Source organism: Heteronotia binoei, chromosome 1 (genome assembly GCF_032191835.1).
Source record: "Heteronotia binoei isolate CCM8104 ecotype False Entrance Well chromosome 1, APGP_CSIRO_Hbin_v1, whole genome shotgun sequence".
Taxonomy (NCBI): domain Eukaryota; kingdom Metazoa; phylum Chordata; class Lepidosauria; order Squamata; family Gekkonidae; genus Heteronotia; species Heteronotia binoei.
The window spans coordinates 155,795,966-155,810,706 of record NC_083223.1 but is presented as its reverse complement, the minus strand read 5'-3'; the positions used below and the strand labels follow the sequence as shown (position 1 = coordinate 155,810,706).

At 38.9% G+C, this 14,741-nt stretch overlaps 1 protein-coding gene across 4 annotated transcripts in view; it reads left to right on the top strand.

Moving 5' to 3' along the window:
- Positions 1-14,741, top strand: part of SIPA1L2 (signal induced proliferation associated 1 like 2) — a 206,822-nt gene that overhangs the window by 109,197 nt on the left and 82,884 nt on the right. For 2 of the 4 annotated variants that reach the window (XM_060242953.1, XM_060242946.1), the window contains exons 4-7: positions 3,745-3,933; positions 5,395-5,569; positions 6,973-7,076; positions 12,528-12,605. In XM_060242953.1, the coding sequence (XP_060098936.1) occupies positions 3,745-3,933; positions 5,395-5,569; positions 6,973-7,076; positions 12,528-12,605 (546 nt within the window). The remainder of the gene's footprint in view (positions 1-3,744; positions 3,934-5,394; positions 5,570-6,972; positions 7,077-12,527; positions 12,606-14,741) is intronic. The other 2 variants (XM_060242967.1, XM_060242960.1) reach the window with 1 other exon arrangement.

Sequence of the window (14,741 nt, the reverse complement as noted above, 5' to 3'; positions counted from 1 at the left end):
TTTATTAGTCTCTTCTGTCTTTTTTCTATTTTCCTGTAATTCTTGTTTGATCTCTGTCATCTGTTCTCCTATATTGTCCACCTTGTGAGTTAATTGTGCTATGGCTGTTAGAAGAGTATTTTGCATTTCTTTCATATCTCCCTGCATGGTTGAAGATGAAGTTGAAGGTGTGGTTGTAAATCTCCCTGGACCTAGTGCCAAATTGGGCAAAGGGATCGTTGGTCTCCCCTCTCGATTGTCTCTTTTTTATGCTCTCAGTTGCAGCAGCTGTCTTGTTATCAGGTTTCTCTGTCATTTTCCCTCTTTCAGCAAAGCAATTTAAATGTTTACACTTCCCCAAATTGTTATGGAACAGAGTGTTTCTATTTTACCAGCTCAGACAGCCAAAATGATAAATTGTTTGGGAACAATGCCTTCCAGCTTGCCACAACAATTTCAGAGGCCCCCAAATAGTGATTAGAAAAATAATAAACAAAACAATGTTACACTAACAATAACAGCTACTTAAATGCAACAAATGCCACAAAGTACTACCAGACCCAAACAGACAGTTAATATTCTCAAATCCAGCCCAGTAGTTCTGTCAGATCAAATTCTGTAATGTCAAGTCCTATATAAGTTCAACCACTCAATGCAGCATAGAGTTTAAATGGTAAAAAGTTTAAATTGTAATCCAAAACAGCATAGGGTTTAAGTTGTAATCCAAGGGAACTGAGCCCAATTTACACGTACTCCTCTAGGTTAAAAAGGGGAAGAAAAAGCAAACAAAAAGTAAAAACAAAGATTTATTGTAATCCAGCCATCCAAAAAGGGAAGCAAAGAAAAAACCCAAAAAGAAAAAGAAATACCAGCATCCAAGTTCCAAAAGTAATCCGGCTGTATATTTGAGGATCCTACTCCATTATCAGATATATATATATAAAATAAAGACAAAAGAAAAACCCATATATTCCATATGATCCATCAAAAATGGGAAAAGAAGACAGGAAAAAAACAAAAATAAGTTTAAGTAATCCCGCAGTGACTCCTCCTTTTAATCCATTACTCACAGCACACTAACTGCATTTTTAAGACCAACTAAGTTTTATTCAATATGCTTTCTTCATTTTCACCTCCAAAGGAGAAAAAAGAGTTTCTAAATCATTAAGCCAACACAGCCTCACAGTCAGAAGAAATTTATTCAGCATGTATAACTTCCATCCTTCTGGAAATAGATTTTAAGTACCTCTCTGGTTTACACACAGAAAAATCCCCTGCGGCCAACAAGCTGTACCATCAGATGCAAACACAGTTCCATACAGTTCAGTACGGCTCCACGGCATGGGAGAAATCGATTCCAATTGGATTAGAACCAATGATAACAGATCTTCTAAGACGAAACTGGTGTGAGCTGAGGAAAGTATTTTTGGAGCAAAGCTGTCAGAAGCTAAACGTTCAGGCAGTGTCTTTTGGAAGCCTCGATAAGGAGAGAGAGAGAGCCGGGTGATTCCCGCCCCCCCTTTTCTCCTTTAAAGTTGCCTTCTTCACTGCTTCTCTCAGCCTTTTAAACTCAAAGTCTTGCCACTCCAAATATATAAAAGGTGGGAGAGAAACACTTACAGGCAGCTGCTTGCAGTCAGATCATGCAGAATGAAGAAGAGCGAAGTTAAGAAGCAAAAAAAGAAGGGTCCGGTGTTCAACCCCAATGCCATTTAAAAATGGCAATCGGGACGGCAAGGTTTCGCAGCAATGGTAGGATCGGGTGGTGGCCGCAGCTGCCCTTCCCAATCCACACCTTCGAGCCGCCTACCTGCTCAGACCCTTCCCGGGTCCCAGACTCGAGCCCCCCAAGCCTGGGGGACTCCACCACTGTCTGATTAGGGAGCGACCCCCAGGAGCTAGCCGGGATCGCTCACTATTTTGGGTCGCCGAAACCAGCTTTGTAGAACATTTTACAAAAAATTTACAGTAAGTAAGATCCAGTCTGCCAATAAATAAATCAATAAACATTCTATAAGGGTAAATTAAATGATATTTGGGACAAAATTATTGATTTTCAAGTTAATAATATTGCCTTGCACCACCCCAAACCAGACAAAAGGAAATAGTCAAACAAAAGAAGAGGAGGATAGCATAAAATAGGAAAGAATTATAGTGAAGGAAATTGAAGATAAAAGCTGTGTTAGTGGGTAGGATATTTTGAGATTCAGTATACTCAAGAAAAGGAAACCATTTTTCTTCAAAATACGTGGTCTTAGGGTAAATATCTGAGATGGAAAGCTGTGATGTGATATTCTCCATTATTAAATCATAGCGTTCCCCCCAAATGCTAGAGCATTCCTGCACTATATGTCCAGTGCAATGATATCACTTCCAGGTAGCATCATCATGCTGGGCATACCAGTGCTCTTCAAGGGTGAGGCCCCCCCACTGACCAGTTCTATGGTACTGGATTGGAGGAAACCCCACTTCCAGCTGGAGAATAGGAACCCTAGACTTACTCTGGGAACTAGGAATTCAGTTTAATGTGATACCTTGCACGGAAGTGCTCCTGCTGAAATTCTGTCACTTATGAATGACTGAAGGGATACAATGAAGTACAGAATACTGGTAAATTCAGTGTGGTCTTGATTTAAGCTGTTAAATCACTTTCATATACTTGTTCTTTTAAACGTAGGGTTGCCAAGTCCAATTCAAGAAACATCTGGGGACTTTGGGGGTGGAGCCAGGAGACATCGGGGGCGGAGCCAGGAGGAAGTTTGTGACAAGGGAGTTCTGGCCATCACTTTTAAAGGGATCACACACCTTTTTAAATGCCTTCCTTCCATAGGAAATAATGAAGGATAGGAGCACCTTTTGGGGGGGCTCATAGAATTGGACCCCCGATCCAATTTTTTTTGAAACTTGGGGTGTATTTTGGTGTATTTTGGGGAGAGGCACTGGATGCTATGCTGCAAATTTAGTGCCTTTACCTCGAAAAACAGCCCACCCCCCAGAGCCCCAGATACCCACTGATCAATTCTGCATTATTTCCTATAGGAATAAGTCTCCATAGGGAATAATAGAGTTCCCAGTAGCCATTTTTCTCCTCTCCCCCTACTTTCTGATGGTCCTGAAGGGCCTCCAAACCAGGGGATCCCCTGCACAGAGACACACACCCTCTTACTGGCTCTTCAAATACTTCTGTGAGTTCTTTCTTTCTCTCTTTCTCTATCTGTCTCTGTCTCTCTCTCTCTCACACACACACACACTTAACTGACTGGTGCCTCCACATCGAGGTCTGAAAAGTACAGGGGCTACGCTGTTCTCTTTTACATACTTACTTGCTCTGAAACAAAAGCAAAACAAACTGAGGGGCTGTTCCCGGAGGACATCTGCTGCTGACCCTTCCCCATAAAGTACTTCTTGCTTCCTGCTCAACTTTAAAGGTACACACACACACAGATATTTTAAAACCGGATCTTGTTTGCAGGTTTCTAAACCTGTCAGAGATCTACAGGTACATGGTGGCTGTGGAGGAGGGGCTTCCCCCACTGGCCAACTGGCTGGGGACGGGGGTGGAAAGCCTGTAAAACTGGGGGATCCCCTGCTGGGGATTGGGAAGCCTATTTCAACATATCTGTTTTTATTTTAGTTTTGATGTTGCCCTGCTAAATTTTGCACAACACTGCAATGAATTAAACACACGTCTCCTTTTCACTTACTGAAGACTGTGCTAGGGTAGTGTTAGAATTATAACTATTCAGACTTTCATTTTCCTTGTAGCTTACAACACTGAGAGGAGCAATTTTAGAAGATGCTATTCCCTCAACTGCTAGACATGGCACAGCACGAGGCCTGCCTCTTAAGGAAGTATTGGAATATGTAATACCAGAACTGAGCATTCAGTGCCTGAGGCAAGCTTCCAACTCACCAAAAGTCCCTGAACAGCTGCTTAAATTGGATGAACAAGGGGTAGGTAATACATTGCATTTGTTTGACCATGGGCGTTTTCGCACAGAGATTACCCCCGGAGCGACGTCTCTGTTCACCGCGCAGCGTCCGTGCGGATTTTGCACCAACTGCTCCGCACAACCAGGAAGAGCTGCGAAGTGCCGAGCCTTTTGTGTCGCAAATGTAAACCGCTAAAAGCCAGTTTACGTTAGCGACGCAAAAGCCGCGGCTCTTCGCGGCTCTTCCTGATTCTGCAGAGCAGTTGGTGCAAAATCCGCGCAGACGCTGTGCGGTGAAGAGGGTCGTCGCTCCGAGGTAAGCTCTGTGCGAAAACACCCCATGTGCGATCTTACTGGAGTATTTTGTTACCATGAATGCAACAGACTTGAACCTGTAGTTTGCAGAACTTAGAATTTTCAAAATTATCTAGCTTCAGAACATTAAACTATCTGCTTGAGAGATTGAACTGTCTCAGCATTAAACTATCTGTTACAACATCATGTGAGTATTTGTATTACAGCAGGATATTTCTTGTAGTTAGTAAGTAGGTTCTGGGAACAAGCAGGGTCCTGGAGAAGTTTAGAATAGCACAGTATGGAGAACTGCCAATATGTAGCATATTCACAGATTGCACTATACAAAAAAATTAAAAACACATGTGTTTAAACTAGAAGAAATGTAGGCATCTAATACGATTTTTCCTGTTTAAATTAGCTTTCTTTATTTCTTGCCTAGGAACAGAGCATAGGCTATTTAGAGCAGTTCTGTTACTCAGGCCTGTCAGCCTTTTAATTCCATTGTTTTAGTTTCTATGTCTTCAAAATATATTTCTGGTTCATCTTTTCACTCTTCCTTGTGAGGTTATTCCCTAAGTAGGGTTACCAATTACATGGTAATGGTGGAGAATCTCCGAGTGATGCTCCCTGTACTCCACCCTTACTCGGTGGAAGTGATGCCACAACTCTACATCAATGGCAAAGAAAAGCTCCATTCTTTTGTCACAGAAAAAAGATTTTTGAAATTCCTAGTGCATTGTGAAATCACTTTCAGGGAGCCTGTGTCCCCTAATGCTCCCAAGGGTTGACAGCCAAGGGCTGGCATCCCTACCTCCACCCATATTTGTCATATCAGTTGGGGTAATGGCCACATAGCACCATGAAATGCCTATATGAAAAAAACACTTAATATGATTTGAAAAGGAAAGAGAAAGACCAGCATTTGTTGAGTTGTGCATGTTGGAATAAAGTGTTTCCAATGTGATAACTCCCCACAGTTAATCCATAGTCTTGATTTTTGTAATTTTCTTTATGTTTAGTATATAAATTACCATGTCCTTGCCACCTTTTTAGCTTTTCTGACCTTTTTTTGTTTTTAAATATACCCATAATAAGAGGAACACAAGGTAAAAATTGTGGAGGCTTTTAATTATAAGAACTTTGTCTTTGGTTAACTCACCCCCCCCCCCCTTACCTTATATTTCAGCTGAGTTTTCAGCACAAGATTGGGATCCTGTATTGCAAAGCAGGCCAAAGCACAGAGGAAGAGATGTATAACAATGAGACAGCAGGACCTGCTTTTGAAGAATTCCTTGATCTTCTTGGTCAGAGAGTACGACTGAAAGGTTTTAATAAATACAGAGCTCAGCTAGATAATAAAAGTAAGTTTGAAAGAAGCAACCCCCCCCCCCTTGATGTTTGCCAAAGGAAGGACTTTTTATGAGTCCTGATTGTGTGTTTCTATTTACTAAATTGGAATTGTAAACTATGATTTCTTACTTGGCTTGTAAACTACAGCTTGTTATGATTTCTAAATGCAGAAATTCTGCTTTGTTTTGGAACTCCACCACTCTCAGCCTGTTACATTTGGAACTGGAAGCAGAGAGTAGCAGAAAACTTTACTGGTCCAGCTGAGTATGACTATAGATGGTGCTTTCTCAGTGTCAATAAATAAATAATAATCAAGCTTTTGTTGTAAATCAAAGACTTGTTTTATTGAAATAATCAAGCTTTTGTTGTAAATCAAAGACTTGTTTTATTGAAACTCTATGACTTGTTCCAAGGACGGATTCATTGGAAGTAATACTGAATACAAAGTTACATAGAGTTTTATAGGTTCGTTCAAAAGGCAGGGTTACAGCTAACTTCAAAAGAATAACATAAAGATGCAAATAGGGATGAAGGTTCAAAGGCTTACTCACTACTATCTCTTTATGACTAAGGAATGTTCACATCTCCATTTCTCACACATTCCCTGATAGCTGATAAGGCATGGCTGTGTGAATCTGGGGGAGAGGCATTTTACACTGTTTCATACAAGGTTACTCTACACATCTTGAGAGAAGGTTTTATTATGCACCCAGGGGGGGAAGGAAGAGGGATGAAAGAGAGGGGGAAGGGGAGAAGAAGAAATGTATGAATAAACCAGCACATAGAAATAGCATGCTTGTCCCCTCCCCCATGCACACACTGGTGATGACTCAGCAAGAAGAGATGCGCTTCAGAAAAGTCAGACTCTCCAGAAGGGGGAGGAGAATTTTTTTTAAACTGTTTGAAAGTTAAACGTTCAGGGATTCATTGAAGCAGCTAGGATACATATGTAGTGATGTGCTATACCAGTAGTCTGACAATGAGAAGGAGCCTGGATGACATGTAGGGATACTGTTTGGAGGCAGGAAAGGCAGTAGACTAATAAAGACTTTATTGTGACATCTAAATGTAGCCAGAGAGGCCAGATGCTGAAACTACAAGAAGCTGCTGTTTCCCTGACTTGAAAAGTGACGAATGGTCAGGGTGTAAGCTATGTGTGTGTTAGTGCTGTGGTTATAGTTACTAACCTGTAGCTAATTTTTTAATTGTCACAAGTACCTGTTAAACTGCCAGATTATAAGTACAAAGTAGGATGTATGCACTGAGGAGGGGTTTTTGTAACATCAGATAGATTGGCTTGCATTTGTCTTGCATTAAGATCATATTTTTTAGAATTGAAAATGGAAATATAGCATGGTTTTGTTTACTATATTGATATTATTTTTCTGATCTACTTAACCATATCTATTTTCAGCTGATTCAACTGGAACTCATTCCCTTTATACTACCTACAAAGACTATGAAATAATGTTTCATGTGTCAACTATGCTTCCCTATATGCCTAGTAATAGGCAACAGGTATGTCTCCTTAAATCAGTTTTTGGAATATGCTTTTTATATCACTTTTTTTTGTAATCAAATTTTATGAATAGGTTTTAGGAATTGTGATTATGATTTAATTTGATCATTGTATGTTACTAAAATACAATGTTAAAAGTTTTTAATGTTATTGTTATGGTGCAGTGCCATATTCAACAGTACAATATTTCTGGAAAACTAAACTTTTTTTGGTTTGAAAACCAACTTAATATAGCATAGGGTTGCCAATCTCCAGATGGGGCCTGGGAATCTCTCAGAATTCCAACTGATTTCCAGATGACAGAGATGCGTTCTTCTGGAGAAAACATGTGCTCTGGAGGGTGAATCTTATGGCATTACACCTTGCAGAGGCCCTTCCCTGCCCCAAGCCCTCCCCAGGCTCTCCCCTCAAACTCTCCAGGAATTTCCTAAACCAAAATTGGTGACCCTAATCTAGTCTCATAATGTTTAAGTATAAGTATGTGAAGATACAGGGAGGAACATTTTAATTTTTAAATCATTATAGTGTACAGTTTCAATAGTCTAATATCTTTTTATATAGTATTGCTTTTATGCAGATAGAAAAGACTGCACTACTCAGAAAATACAATTAATGTATAAAAATGTACATCAATATGCTTGTTCAGAATTTCTCAAAGCATTAAGGATGGCTAAAGATTATACAGCATCAGAGGTTTTAGAAAACCCTGAGGTACATTCATGAATGAAAGAAGGTAATGCGGTTTTGCCATTGGCTTCAGTGGGATTAGAATTACTGTTTTTGTAAGGTTAACCCTGTCTTTGCCTGTACTAGCCGATGAGATAAAATTTTTGGCACAAAAAAGTTTTATAAATGAGAAACATCCTGTTTTTGAGTTCTATAGGCACTCAAGAACATGCCTAAGTTCCCATGTATGACAGTAACTGGGCTAAAGTAATTTTTAAAAGTAATATTATATATTTTGGATAAGAAGAGGTATGCTTATGAATAGAAAGGCCATCCACAAATTAGATTACTGATGCAAGTGTAAAGTTCTTAATGTTCATGTGTCTTCAAAGAAACAATACCATTTGTTTGTGATAACTTCTCCGTATACACACAAGGAAAAAATCTTAAATACAACTTGAGATGATGTCAAAAAAGCTAGAAATGTTGTAGTTCTGTTATAGTTTTTGTATATTTTTACTGCTTTCAACCACCAGTAAAGATGTATAAAAACTAAAATAATCTTTGTAATGGCAATGTATGAATTATTCTTAAAATGAAAGGTCAAAAGGAACATTTACAGAATTGGGATAGTTTTCTTTATATTATCACCACTCTTTCTGTATCATTAGTTGATAAAGAGCAAAAGAAAATTATAACAAATTGCTGATGCTGCAATCTGTTTACAAATGAAAACGTAACACTGTTTAAAGCAGGCTAGAAATCACATGTGAAAACACAAATGTCTTCCATAGTTCATCATACCTATAGAATTCAGATCCTTTTGGACCAATCACAGAGACATAGCAGCTATTTCATAAATACATGGAAGTAGTCATTCGTGCTTGTTTTGGCAGCACATATACTAAAATTGGAAAGTAGTCATACTTTCAGTGGCCATAGTAAAATATATAGTTATACCAGGCTTCCTGTGTAAATCATGGTTTATTTGTTTGTTTTGTTTGCTTGAACAATTTGTATCTCTTCCTACATCCAAGGCTCTTGTGGCAGCATAATAAAATATAAAACATATTACAACCACACCCAAACCCACATCAAAAACTATCTAGAACAATAGAAGCATAAATGCCCACTAAGAGCAACTCTGAACAGCTTCCCACAATCCACATGAAAGCATATACATGAAGCAGCCAAATTAAACACAAATAGAACAAATGAAACACTAAAGTAATAGAGAAATGCCTTAAAAACCACACAAATTAACTACCAAACAAAGCCAAAGCAGCACTGAAATCACAAAAAGCATAAAAAGTTATGTTCAATGGAAAACCCAGCTAAACAAGAAAGTCTTTATCTGGCAGTAGGAACATATCTGGTGCCAGACAGATGGCTTGGGAGAAGCTCATTCCAAAGTTGAGGTGCCATAACTGAAAAGACCCTGCTTCAGGCAGCAGTCAGTTACCAATGGAGGATAAAGCAGGGCTTGTCAAACATATCTTATTTGCCAGGATGCATAAAATAAACTGTTATTTCACATGAGTCTCACAACCCCAGGAATCAAGTTTTTCTGGTGTTTCCCAACTTTGAAATGAATTTTCCCCCATGCCAGTTTTCCAGGGCTGGATTCTACCTGATGAATTAAATATTTGAAAAGTGTTGCCAGTATTATCACAATAGTTATATTTTTCTACAAAGGTTTTGTTTCCTTTGCTAACACACAGCATGCAAAATACACTGGAAAACATTTCTATATGTGATGGCATTTCAGAAGCCATAATCTTATCTGTGGATGGTTTAAATTGCAACTCTCATTTGCTATGGAAAATGTATACTTGGATAAGCTTGATTTTGAATAAATACTTGTATTTTGTGGCTGCAGGCAATGACAATGAATAGCGACCTTATTTGATGTTGAATGTTTGTCTTTGTCTTGGATTTGCTAATTTGTGAATACAGGAAATAACCTTTTGCCTTGATCCACCTTTTCTAGAATTGTATATTGTCTGTCGCCCATACCTTTGCATTTGCTCAGCCATGCATACTGCTACCTCATTTTCTTACATTTGCCTATATCTTGTCCTAGTATTCCCTTGTATGTCTTCTTCTACAGAGAAAATAAAGCTGTTCTTGATTTCTCATCAAAATATTCCAGATCTAATTTTATTATTTTCCCACCAACAGCCACACCCTTCCACAATGTTTTAATAAACACTCATCAGTCTTTGTATCTTGGACAGTCTGGTATTTTTAGCAGTAATCTCACACTACGTTCTGTGACTTACTTGGGATAAACCAATGTGGCAGTTTTCCAAATTCAAATACTATTGAGATATGAAGACCCACAACATTATTTTTAAAAATTATGATGGTGGACATCAGCAGTACTTGCACAGCATGGACACTTCTCCATAAAATGTAATAAGCACACTCAAGTAACCACATTTAGCCAACCTTAATGTATAGAAGGATAACTAATTAATATTTAGCTTTTCTTTTCATTGATATCTTGATGAACTGGAAAGAATCCACATAAAATAACTTTTCTTGCTGAAGCTCATGTGAAGTTCGGCATCACAAATTTAGTTACTGACATCGTCAAGGACAGACTTACCAGCAATGTGATACAGAAATTCTGCTTTGCCTGTAAGGCTTGTCTCATTTCATCCATAGAGCCAAGCAGTGGGGACTTTCTGTAATAGGCTGGATTCAGACTTTACAACAAACCTGTTTTGTCTGTTACAGTCATGCTTGCAACTTTTTTGCCATGCTTGCATGCTATTTTCTGTCTTCCCCACTCATCTTTTCATGCACAGAACCCAAGTGAAGGCTTGCAGATTTCAGATTCTAGAATCTCAATCTGTGGAGAGGAAACAAGCTCCATTTTGCCCCAGCACCTGTATTTGGATAGCATAACAAACTGGAGCTTGATTCAATGCTTTTCAAATCATGAAACCTTCAATCATGCTTGGAACACAGGGAGGGAACATGACTGACCTATGTTTGTGCTTATTACAGGCAGGGGTTTGTTGTGATGACTGATTGTGGCTGTAGACTGAAATGACATCTACAAGCCCAGTGTTGTCACAGTGAAGTAAATAGACATCCATCTACACCCAAGGTATTTAGCCACTTACTGAGAGCATAGGGTTGCCAATAGACCTGGGAGAAATGTGCTGTCCTGTTTAATATAGGCTTAATATGTGGAAATGGGAAGCTGAAGCATAGAGGTAACTAGCATCTTTTGATCTCATACCAAACCTTTAATGGCATAATAGATTCAGATAAAAATACACAGAATATAAAAATTTAAACATTGGAGATAAAATCAAAATAAAACCGAGCTTACAGATACATTCAAACATGGTCAGAATTAAATTTAAGGATGTCAGCCAGAAATTTTGCCACAGCCTCACTAACCACCCCCTCAGTATCACTCAATAAATAATAACAGGGTGGCAGAATAGACAAATCTGGAGAAAAAGAAAGCTTGCCAAATAAATCTTTACGGAGGTTATGGTAAAAAGAACAATCAAGCAATATATGCTGGATTGAGTCAGGGGTATTCGCTCCACAGGAGCAAAGTCTGTCGGCTAAAGGGACTCGCTGATATCTCCCTTGTAAAACTTTGGAGGGAAACGCGTTTAGTCTGGCCAACATAAATGCCCTGCGATGACTTGGAGTGGTTAGGTCTGATAGATAATTGGGCATTTTGCCACAAAAAGCATAAAGACCTAAGGAAGCTGGAGAGCAAGTATAAGGGAGAGTTGGCCGTAATTTCGTTTCCTCCAATTCCCACAGTCTCAGTTTAATACATCTGAAGATATATGACTCTTCAGAGGTAGAAAAATCATCTACCTCTAACCCCAATTGATTGAGTTTAGACAGAAGCACTGCTGTCCAGGACGAAATATATGGGTCTCTTTTCATACAATCAAGAAGGCTGTTGGGATCTGTTCTAAAATGAATTTTGAGCCAGAATTTAAACACTGCAATCCAGGCTTTTGTCTCCACCAAAGACTGACCCACTTCAGAGCAGAGAGCAAAGTAGGACACACATTTTGGCAAACCAAGAATTTGTCTAAAGAATGAGGCTTGAATGCCCTCCACTTTCCTGGTAAAAGCTGAGATCCATATAGGGATACCATAGAGGATTTGGGCAAGCGTTTTGGCTTTAACTGACCTGGCACAATTTTTGACCCCTATCAATGGTCATCCGCCTAAACTTGCAGGCCGAGCGGTCCCCTTATTACTTTATGCCGATGACACTACCATCCTCTCTTGTACAAGAGTGGGCCTGCAAAGGTATTTGAACGCCTTTTATGACTACTGTAATTGTAATTCACTTACTATCAATTATACCAAATCTAAAGTAGTTGTCTTTTCAAATTGCTGGGGCCCACAGAGATGGTTTATTGGCAATTCAACAATCGAGCAAACAAAAAATGTTAAATACTTGGGGATCACTTTTAACCACAAGTTAAGCTGGGTTTCACATCGTAACAACACCATCAACTTGGCTAAGTGTTCAGCTGCTCAAATTAAACAGTTTTTCTTTGCAAGGGGCAACCAATTAGTTCCAGCAGCTATTAAAGTATTCAAGCATCTTTTGATAATTAACATCACATCAAGCCTCTGTTAAAGGGACAAGAGATTATTTTTCTCCAGGCAGTTGGTAACCTTTTATCAGCACTATCTCCAGTGAGCATGGAGTGAGCTTTTGTTAGACTCCTGTTACTTGTGAGCCAGAAATAGGGCACACCAGAACTGTTTGTTGCTTTTTCTAGGAAATAACTACGCCCTGCTTGGTCACTGATCAGGACATCCCTCTAGTTTTAGAGCCAGCAGGAGATCCAAACACTCAGGTAATTTTTCACTTTGGCTGCCATATAGAGTGGGGAGCCTTCATTCAGTGTTCTGATCAGAACCGAGAGCACTACCCACTCTGGTGTGGCCAGCACTACATCCTTGTATTGACTTTCCTTATAAATCATACTTAAAAGCTTTCCCTGTTGAATCCTTACCCTAATAAAAACCCTTTCAGATCATTTCCTTGCAAGATTTCCTTTCATACTTACACCATTTGCTTTTGTTTCCTTTGGTCAGACCTGATTAATGCAGATCTGTTCTCCAAATCCAATTTTTTTCTGTTTTAAATAAAACAAATTATTGTCTTAATGATGAGGTAAACCACTGTGGAAATGTTTGGAATGTGCCCAGTTTTAATCAGGTCTGATTGAAATATGTGATGTTATATGTATAAATATTAAGAAGTTATAATTAAATTTTCTTATTAAAACCTCCTATTTTATGTCTAAACTAAAATGTTTGATAGTTTCCTTGTAATGTTTATTCATATTCTCCTATTAAATTGAATGAAGAAAGATATGGTATGATTTATTGGAAGATAATATTGTTGCTTTAGCTTCGATTGAGGTTCATGAAAAAATATTATTATGGTTACCAGTACCAGTGTACCTGTAGTAAAACTGCTTAGAAATTTTGGGAAGAAAGACTTAAGTTTTACATCTCATACATCAAAAAGAAATAACCAAGTGGATAATGACTTTGAGCTTATATGTAGTAAATCCAATTTCAAATGACCACAGGTAGAGGAGAAACTATTTGAATAAGCCTGGACTATGTTGCATTTTAAGGGACAGACAGGCAGATATGCAAGTTGAAGTCTTTAGTTTAGATTAATCATTTCCAGTACAGGCTTCTGAAAATATGGTAGATTCTATTTTCTTAGCTAAGAGTTGGCATGGCGTAGTGAATAGATTGTTGGACTAGTATTCTGAGACACCCGAATTTGAATCCCCATTTCTATGAGGGAACCTCACTGGATGACCTTGGGCCAGTCATATTTTCTCAGCCTAACTTACCTCACAGGGTATTGTGAGAAAATGGAAGAGAATGATGTTGTGAACTGCTTTGGGGTCCCATTGGTGCAAAAAGTCATAAATAAATAAATAAATACAAATGCTTTGAACAGACACTGTTTTATGGTGACATGAAGTCTCATTAATCTAATAAACTGTTATATCAACATTTATGAACTCATTTTACTATGTTTAGATAGCTATCTTAAAATGCTTACAGTACAATCCTAAGGAGAGTAACACCATTCTTAACCTGGCTTGCACTGATAATTGGAAACAATGTCTGTGTAGATTAGTGGCAAGAATCCAGTTATTCTTCCACTGCATGAAGAATCAGTTATTGTGGAGGAAGATTTCTTAGGCTGGAGGAAGGTTTCAAACTTTACTGAGCACAGTGACTAGATACTCCTCAGTAAACCTTACTTTCTGCGTGCATGTGTTTAGCAGTGTTCTTACTATAGGGTTACCAAGTCCAATTCAAGAAATATCTGGGGACTTTTTGGGTCACCACCCTTTTAGTTCCATGAACTCATCCCCAGTGCCCCTTACCCTATTTATTTGGAACCATCAGAAAGTTTTTCATTTAATTTACTCAACACAATTTAACTTAATCTAGAGATACCAGTTTTTCAAAGTCTGATAATCCACTAGCAACTACTTCACTGATCAGTAATATCTTAATGCAGTGGCTGGGCTTGATGGTGTGGTGCCAGTCTGGTTTAAAGCTATTTAGTGAGAGTCAAATCACAATGGTTATAATAATCTGAAGTTAATTTCTTTGCTTGGAGAGAAGTTGGATGAGTACATTAAAACCATGATCTTCTTCGTGGTCTCTGTGCATCACACCGATGGGAGTAGGCGCCTGCGCCGATCACGATCGGTAAACTTCAAAGCTGCGGATTTCCGCGCCTCCCGCCGCAGTGCGCATGCCCAGTCCCCCCACTGCGCATGCTCACCGAGGCGGGGAGCGGACATCCCGCCATTTCTCTTCTGACCGCCGCGCTGATCAGTCGATCTCTCCTGCTACGGTCGGTGAACTTCGTTCTTGTTGTTAGCTGTTAGTGTAGTTCTAGTTATAGTTTATAGTTAGTTTAGATAGTCTAGTTAGGTATTTTGTAC